The sequence below is a fragment of the Bidens hawaiensis genome, unplaced genomic scaffold (assembly GCF_021521415.1).
Source record: "Bidens hawaiensis isolate Kalapana, Puna unplaced genomic scaffold, B.hawaiensis_p1.1 tig00026425_1, whole genome shotgun sequence".
Classification (NCBI taxonomy): Eukaryota; Viridiplantae; Streptophyta; class Magnoliopsida; order Asterales; family Asteraceae; genus Bidens; species Bidens hawaiensis.
Window position 1 is genome coordinate 156,541 of NW_027494252.1, and position 9,117 is coordinate 165,657.

Consider the following 9,117-nt stretch of genomic DNA (forward strand, 5'->3'; position numbering starts at 1 on the left):
AAATATTCATGACAACAGAGGAATAATTTCAAACATATTCTTCTTAAAGTTCAAAATTACATATAAATGGTAGAAAATACGAATGGCCACTACTAACTGGTTAAATACGTGAAAACATCATACGATTAAGTCTTGGAACAAACGGTTACATACATAACTGGTTAAATACGAATGCCCACCACTACTAAGTCTTGATGATCGCGTTTAATCTTCTTCGTCCGAACCCGAGCCCGAACCCGAACTAGAACTATCGCGTAAGAGTTCATCTAGTTCGGCTTCTTCTTCGGTCATTGGGGTAGTCAATCCGGCTTCAACCTCGTCCGCGTACACTTCGGCTTCGTAATCTAATTCTCCCTCGAGTGAGCGTATGTGTTGACATCTCTCCGCCGCATCCAAGTAATCTTTCAAGCAAATCGACATCTCAACCGCCTTTGGTGTTAGTCGAGTCCTCCTTATCGAAATCACCCTACCACTTATAGAAAAAGCACTTTCCGAAGCTACTGTGGAAGCTTGGACCGTTAGTAAATCTCGGGCCATGGTGGCTAAGATCGGAAATTGATCTTCCTTACTTTTCCACCAAGCCAACAAATCAAAGTTTTTACATTCTTGTGAAGTCATCGATCGTAGAAAGTTCGACCCACCATACCGACCGAGTTCGCTACTACTAGTGTTATCACGTTGCATTTGACTCGACTCATCAAACAATTGGTTATAAACATACAAATCTTGATCTTCCGTATTTGATGAACCTTCGCCGAAAGCGGCATTTCTCATTGACTCGTGAATGTGTGACGTGCAAGAACCATATTTTGATACATAAACATCAAACATTTGGTTAAGTTGAGTATTGAATTTGGCACTTGCGGCTAGTCCAAAGTTTGGTTCTTCGAGGGTGTTTAAATCCAACACTTTTGCAATTTTTTCAATCAAAGACCCGGTTCCAAAAATATTAAAACAAGGGTTTAAAGCGGCGGCACAAGTGAAAACCGCTGGTAGTTCTTTAAAATATTTTCTTAATTTTTCCTTCATCGTATCCGTTATATCACAATATGGTCTACCTCTTCCCGCCAACTTGTTTAATTTTAAACACATTTTAAACAAATTGTGAAGTACCAATGAAATTGTTGGGTAGTAAACCCCCGATAAAGTCTTTGTTGACGTTTTGAAAACTTGAAGCAATTGGGTAACCGATTCAATAAGATTCCAATTCGATGGGTGGTAAGAAGAAACCTTTCCACGACTCGACAAAATGTTATGAAATTCTATTAAACTTTCTTTTTGCATAATAGCTTTTTCAAACATGGTGCAAGTCGAGTTCCATCTATGAGCAACATCCCAATTGGGTTCGTAGCAAACTCGACCCGCTTCCTTACACATTTTAATATATTTTGAATGTCTATGCGCATGACTATATATATGGCGCAACATTCTCTTGAAAGCTTCTTTTTGTTGTTCAATAACCTTTAAACCATCTTGAACGGCCAAATTTATGATGTGTGCGACACATCGACTATGAAAAAAAATACCCTCACAAATAGGTTTGTACTTTAATCTTAAATGCGACACCACACTTGTATTGTTTGAGGCGTTATCGAAAGATACGGACACTATTTTTTCTTTCAATTTGTAAGTTGCAATACATTTGTCGATTGCTTTATATATAGCTTCACCGGTGTGAGGGTAATCAAAAAGTTTAAATAAAATCGTGCGTTTTGCCACGTCGCCGGTTCAATCCAGTGGGCGGTGACACAAAGATATGAGTCGGGTAACCGTGCGGTGTGGACCAAACGTCGCTAGTCAATTTAACACCGGTTTCTAGTTTTTCAAAATAAGAAATTAATTCTTGTTTGGCATTTTTCCACAATCTTAAACAATCCCTCCTAAGAGTAGCACGACTTACATGGGTGTATCATGGTTGGAGCGTTTTTTGAACCATCTTTGTGAATCGTTGGTTGTCGAAATGGTTGAACGGCAAACTTTCTTGGATTACAAACTTCGCCATTTCCTCCCTTGCCATTTCGTAATTGTAGGCGAAAAGAGAAGCGCCTTCGCTTCCCATGGTAGCTTGACCGCTAGCGGCTTGTTGTTTCAACACCTTGCAATACGGTTTTTCGAAGTGATTTTTTAATGAGGAGTTTGCCGCAATGGCGTAAAAACGGTTACAATAGTGACAACGCGCTTTTGTTGACCCGTTTGCCATCTCGCACATATCAAAATGTGCCCAAACTTCGCGGTTACGCTTTGTTGGAATAACACGAACCACCGTGTCGGTGTCGGTTGTGGACTGGCCAACGTTGACCGAATCTTGATGATTAGAGCTTGCCATGGTCGTGTCGGTTGTGAGTGATTTTAAGATTTTTAGGAGATTGAAGGATAGTGTGGTTAAAGCTAAACACCCACCACCCTTATATACAAAGTTATAGATGATTTTTGGGGGAAAAAAAACAACACAACGGCTAAATTTTGTTGGCAACGGTCATATATGACTATGTGAGGCTTTGGCAAAGCCTTTGGTGCATAAACTGGATAAAGACAAAAAAAAAGTTGATTGATGGTCATAAATATTGCTACAATACAACGTTCATATTTTTGCATGCATGATCATAATTGCATGCATAAAAGCTGCTGCAGTGCTGTGCATGGTCAGAAACTCACAATGCATAGGTTTAACCGGTTTTTAATATTTGGTAAGGATTACCGGTTTTTTAACCGGTTTAGGGAAAGATCGGTTTTTAACCGGTTTAGGAAAAAACCGGTTATGAAACTGAACCAGTAATATATATGGGAAACCGGTATAAAACCGGTCTAATCGGTTGGTAACCGAACCGGTTATAAAAAAACCGGTTTTCCAACCAAACCGGTTTCGGTTTTTTTTTTCGGTTTCAGTTCTATAATCAGTTTTTGTGTACATCTCTAGCTGCAACCTTAGAGTCATTATTGAAAAATGTGTGGTAAAGATAAAGGAAGATGATAGCTCATTTGTCCTTTTCTGTTTTAATTTTATTATTATTTATCAATAACTTTAGTAAATTTGAAAAACTACAAATATGCACAGTCAATAATGCATTGTGTTACTGTAAATTTCTAAAAGACATTAACTTTCTTTTTTACTTTATAGGTTATTTGATTTTAGTTAAATATTACATGTTAGTGTTAATTTATAACTTATTTTATTTGATTTAGGGTTTTATCATGTTTTAAATTTTCTCACGTGAATTTTATAGTTACAAAAAAATAACCGTTACAACCGTTCTCATGTTTACACTACGTACGACGACTGGTTAATATTAGTATATTAGTTGTTACGTATTAAAGAATATAATTTTTTATATTGACCCTCTAGTAATAAATTTTCTGGTTCCGTCAGTGCTTATTGATAAAACAAATCAATAGATTTTTATAGTTCAGGCAAAATTAGACCCACAAGTGCATTTAATTTGGATTTAAGCAAGACTTTTAAGAAACTTTTAGTTTTAACACCAACTTTATATAGCATATTTTCCCTAACAAGTCGTAATACTTTGGTTCAACAATAGATGAGTTCAGTAAGGAGAAAAGAAAACTTCTACATGATTAAGAAAAAATATTAAACTTTGAAAGGATAGTCTTCCTTGCGTGCTAACTATCCCTAACTAATAAGGGAGAACCAATACCGTTCTTATGATTTTATCTCAACTTTAACTTCCTCTCTCATTTTCCCCTTTTGTTACATACGATTGATGAACATTTTAATCGGTGAATTGCGCCCCTTCGTTTACATGCATTCAATATTTGTTATAACTGGTAAATCCGCATGTCGCAGCAGGAAAATCGGCCGGTATCGTTTTGGTATGTTGCGGTATCAGTTCGTATCACATTAAAAACTTGTGAGTGTTTGCGTAACTTAATGGACGAGGGTTACAAAACTAAAATTCTGTGGGGGTTAATCATGAAAGTTGTAATTTATTGTAATTGTAATTAAGGTAATTCAAGGGAATAAGGGATACCATTGTGTAGTTAATTGTGGGATGGATTTTATTAATCCTAAATAAATGTTATTGATTTGACTGATAATAATCTCAACTAAGTTCATTCTCCCGGTGTTCTCAAATTAAAAAAAATGACTCTTAGTGGTCATTCGTTAAAAAAACTTAACGGCGCTAGCGTTAACTTTTTTTTTTGAATTTCAAACTGATTTTTAGGTCTTTTAACCGGAAGGTTACGAGTCAGTTGATGTAAAATTTAATTCAAAACGATGTTCGAACCGGCTTGATTAGTGCTTTAAATTGGATGTTTAAACTTCCAATTAATAAAATTTAAGTCGTTTGTAACATTGTTTGAAGCTAAGTTTTACATCAATCGACTTGTATCATTTTTCTGATCAAAAGATTTAAAAATCAGTTTGAAATTTGAAAACAAAGTTAGCGTCGATAAGTTTTGTTGTTTTTTTTTTGGGGGGGGGGACCACTGAGAGTTGAGATTATTATCAAATTAAATAAAGCATAATTGTGTAAGTAAAAATACGTTATGTAAATTGTTTTGCACGATGAAAATAAAAAACTTTGGTGTGGAGTTTGTGATATTAAAAATGAGTAAGGGGGCATATGAACAAGTTGTATAGAAGGAGGAGACTAGAGTACAATAGAATTAAGAATAAGAATACGGTGTGGATTATTATTATTATTATTATTCATCTCCAATCCATCAAGGTCGGCCGAGAAATCACTCACGCGATGTCCGCTAGAGCGTTGAGGAAGGTTCTGGAAGAACAAGAAGCAGCAGCAAACAATGATTTATCGTCCGGCGATGAGTCCGAATCACCCCCTGATTCACCTTCACCTTATTTGAACCCGTTCGATCTACTCAACGACCAACAACAGGTTCTTTTCAAATTCATAATAATACTTGTTATTATTCTGATGGATAGGGTGGTTCCTGAAAACTATTATGATATAGGTTATATTAATAGCTGAAAATTGAGGTTCTTAGTTGATGCAGGACACAGATAAACCCTAAAATCTATGCTTACCTTTTATTAACTGATCAAGAACAATAATAATACTAATAATATACACATAGAAGAAATTATTATTTATATGAATTTTTTTAAGAGTTATGTCATTCACTGTATTTCGAGTTTTGATTTTTCCAACATTCAAGACTGATACATAATTTGAGGGTTTGTGTTTGGCTCATAAATTGCTGGATTCTAATCCAAGACGTCACACGTGGTTAAAGGGTATTAAGTTTCTTAACATTTGAACGGACGGGTATTGTGAGATAAAGATATGCCTTGGAGTAGTCTACTAGCTCTAGGATTATTAGGGTTTTCTAACTAGTATAAATATGTCTTTATCTATGTTGTCAAAGCACATTGCTGCATCCGGGTGACCTTCAAGCGAGATTTCGACCATATTACATTCAGATTTTTGTAACATTCTGATGCTATTTTGCAAACTTTGGGCAAGCTGGTCTGAACATCCAAAAATGGCCTCGGACCATCTTAAACTAACCCTAAAATATGTCTCTAACCCCCCTCTCTCCCAAGATAATGTATGTGTATGTTACATGTCTTGCTTATCTTAGCCCCTCGCTTTTTGAGTGTGCTAAGTGTGCCTTTGACAACTTTGGTCTTTATTATATTGTTTAAAAACGTTCATGGATAATTATTATTCAATTTTTTTGTTCACAAATTTGGCTTTCGTCTCTATTTATCAACAATTGTATGCCTTGTCTTTTCTAACTGTTGTGGTGTTCTCTTGGTTTCTATAATTAAAGTTTTTAAGATTTTTAAAATTCCATTCAGGTCATGTAATTCTATAATAATAAATATCAATTGCAGGAAAGTGAGCCTAGTGATGTTGAAACATCACCTCCTGTGAAAGAAGATGTTAAGAAAAACATCGCCACTAATAAATCATCAAATCAAAAGGCAAAGAAAAAAAAAAAGAAGAAAAACAAAGTAAAAGAGTCATCTTCAGATAAAGATGATATGAACTCACTAGATCTCATGTTAAAGGATTTATCCTTTGGAGTTGACTCGTTTAGTGGCCAACATCAGCCTACAAAAACAAAACCAGAAAATGGTGCTGGGAAAAGATGCACAACAAACATATTGCAAGTGGACCCAAAATTTCTTAGTGCAGATAATGAGTTAAGGCGGATATTCGGGTCAAAAGTAGTCAACTCATTCGAAAAAAGTAATCAAGCAGGAAGTTCTCGGCAGGGTCGTTCAGGGAGACGTGTAATGCATTCTTACAAAAAAACAATCATTATTTCTCCTTCTGAACACTGGCCTCGATGGGACGGATCTTTATCCATGGAGCTACTTGAAAACAAAAACGGATGCAATTATTTCAGGCAAGTTTTAATTGTTATATCTCTAAATATATATACACTAGGTTAGTTACTCGTGTAGCACACGGGCTAGAATAAGTAATTTTTTTAAATAATAACATAATGTGAAATACAAAAAAAATATATCACATATATAAAGATATATTATACGGTAAAAAAATTACACAGTACGCAATTTGGAAATAAAAAGTTGTTAGAAAATTCATAAATCATAAATTTTCTTTGTTATTTTCTATATCAAAGTTTAGTTGTAAATGACTACCTTTTTAAATCAACTCGTGAACTAAAAATCATTCTAATCTTAAAATGTTTTGACATGAACAATGTTTGATACTTTAACCGGTTAAAGAAACTCACCCGTTTCATATTGGTTACTAATAAAAATCTAATATTAATAACTAATACAATATATTTTGTATTAAACAAATTAACATATTTATGATGGTATTAATTCTATTAAATTAGGATAGAATTATTAAAAATTGAAAATGAAATATTAAAAAGAGAAATGTATTTAATATGAGAGAGGGGAGGGAAATTTTGTAAGAATCAATATAATGATGACATGTGGCATAAGGAAACCTTTATTTATTAATTAGTATAGATATATATTTTAACGGCCAACAAACATAGAATGCCTAGTAATATATATTAGTAATCTGACATTTTCATTAAATTTAGGTATGTGCATTCATCTACTTATGGTATGGCTCAAAGACAATTTGAAGCTGCCAAGTCAGCACACGATCTTAACACCATCGCAAGTATTCTGTTACATCATCCGTATCATATAGAGTCACTCATAACTCTAGCCGAATACTTTAAATTTTCTGGTGAACTCCAAATGTCAGCAGACGCGACTGCAAAATCTTTATACGCGTTAGAATGCGCGTGGCACCCGTTATTCACTCCTTCACAGGGTAACTGTCAGTTGAAATATGAACATGACACAAATAAACAGTTTTTCACTACCCTTTTTGCTCACATGAAAAACATGGATAGACGCGGTTGCCATCGCTCTGCGCTTGAACTTTGCAAATTATTAATCTCTCTTGATTCAGATGATCCGATGGGTGCGCTGTTTTGTGTTGATTATTTTGCGTTAAGAGCCGAAGAGTATAAATGGTTAGAGCGGTTTTCTGAAGAATATAATAGTGATAATTCAATGTGGTTGTATCCAAACTTTGCATATTCTCTTGCAATATGCCGGTTTTATATTGAACGCGAAGAAAGTTCTAAGGAAACGGAAAGCGAAACGAAGGCGGCTTCAAGTGATCTTATGAAACAGGCGTTAATGCTTCACCCGTCGGTTGTTAGGAAGTTGGTGGTCAAAGCTCCTTTGAAAGAACAGGTATGGTCAAAGATAGTCAACCATAGTTTTTTTGGAAAAGATGAGACGGGAAGTGCATCGTTGGATCATTTGATTAACATATACGTGGAAAAGAGTTATATTATATGGAGACTCCCCGAGCTGCATAACTTTCTTAAAGATACCGCATTGTCGGTAATTGAAAAGATGGAAGTTAATCAAAGTGAAGCTAGGGATTGGGCTTGTGTGAGAAAAGAAGCGTTTGCATCTGATAAGAATGAGTGAGTTTACACTTTTCGTTCTTGATTATAAATGCTACATTTAAAAAAAGGTTGTACTTGATGATGTTTATGATTATTTTGTGCAGGTATTCACATTTGATGGTATCTGATTTTTCAGACTCGAATCCGACCATCCCACCAGAAAATTTGCAAAATTTTATGGTTGATCCAAGGTTGGTAGAAATGCATAATAATAATAATAATAATAATAATAACAACAACGGTAACCAAGAAAATGGTGGTGGTGGTGTACGCGCTCCTCCTCGTGAAGTTGCAAACCGAAACGCGTTGGCGGTTTTGTTTGAGTCTATGTTACCCTGGGTCGATTACGGACCAAGAGAAGGAGAAGATGATGAAGATTGAACTTTTTATGTTTTCTGAGTGTTACTGGTTTATCTACATTAGTATTACTAGTGTAGTGGATGAACATATTTTATTTTATGTAGAATTGATTTTTAGGCAAATTGTCTTTTAGCAATATAAATCTATGCTTATGCCCTAATATTAATTATCATTGTGCTTAGCTTTATTATTACAAACTTTTGATGGTTGACAATATTCATAATAGCCTCTACTTCATTCGGATAATCAACACTGTGCCAATTTTTGGATCCAGAATCAGATGGTTAGTCACAGGTAGCGGTTGGTTCGGCGTGTTGGACGACAGATGTCATGGGATTGGTTCATGTGTGCAAGGCGGCTAGGGTTCATGGTGTGTGCATGCTTTGAGTGACATGAACCGAACTCTAGCTGCGTGGCAGAATAAATTTCACCGATGAGGAAAAAAGCCGGTAGTCCCATCCAACGCAATATTTTCCATCGGTGAAATCTTAAGCTCATTATTTTAAATTTTAAAGATTTTTATGTTAATTTTTATAAAGTGACTGTCAACATGTTTATAAGTTTATTTGGTATTTTTCCCATGACTTAACCTTTTGGGTTGGTGAGAAGCAAGCTTATCATGAAGATTCATAAAGAACATAACTACTCTTTATTATCTCAAACCGGCCTGTCTAAAAGTTAACTGCATCAAAAAGGGAATAAGATTGGAAAAGCAACACCGAGGATCCAAATGGTTATGAAAAAAATAAAAAAGAAAATCCAGTTGTATCATTAAACCCGAAATAACATGTTAAAAATAAAATCTTCACCCACATCACTTTAAAGTTTAAACCTAAGATGAAGCAAAGT

General features: G+C 35.0%; 1 protein-coding gene across 1 annotated transcript; it reads left to right on the forward strand.

The window, feature by feature from the left end:
* The first annotated feature begins 4,689 nt into the window (after window positions 1-4,689).
* Window positions 4,690-8,593, forward strand: LOC143573440 (uncharacterized). Its single transcript, XM_077058320.1, has 4 exons — window positions 4,690-4,859; window positions 5,822-6,339; window positions 7,018-7,926; window positions 8,013-8,593. Exons 1-4 carry the CDS (start codon window positions 4,713-4,715, stop codon window positions 8,287-8,289), a joined length of 1,851 nt encoding a protein of 616 aa, XP_076914435.1. The 5' UTR covers window positions 4,690-4,712; the 3' UTR covers window positions 8,290-8,593.
* Window positions 8,594-9,117: the final 524 nt, after the last annotated feature.

Excerpts from the sequence above, each read along its gene's own strand:
- LOC143573440 (XM_077058320.1), top strand. The coding sequence starts at position 4,713 with ATGTCCGCTAGAGCGTTGAGGAAGGTTCTGGAAGAACAAGAAGCAGCA. Across the intron at positions 6,340-7,017 it reads AACGGATGCAATTATTTCAG|GTATGTGCATTCATCTACTT; the intron begins GCAAGTTTTAAT and ends CATTAAATTTAG. Across the intron at positions 7,927-8,012 it reads TTTGCATCTGATAAGAATGA|GTATTCACATTTGATGGTAT; the intron begins GTGAGTTTACAC and ends TATTTTGTGCAG.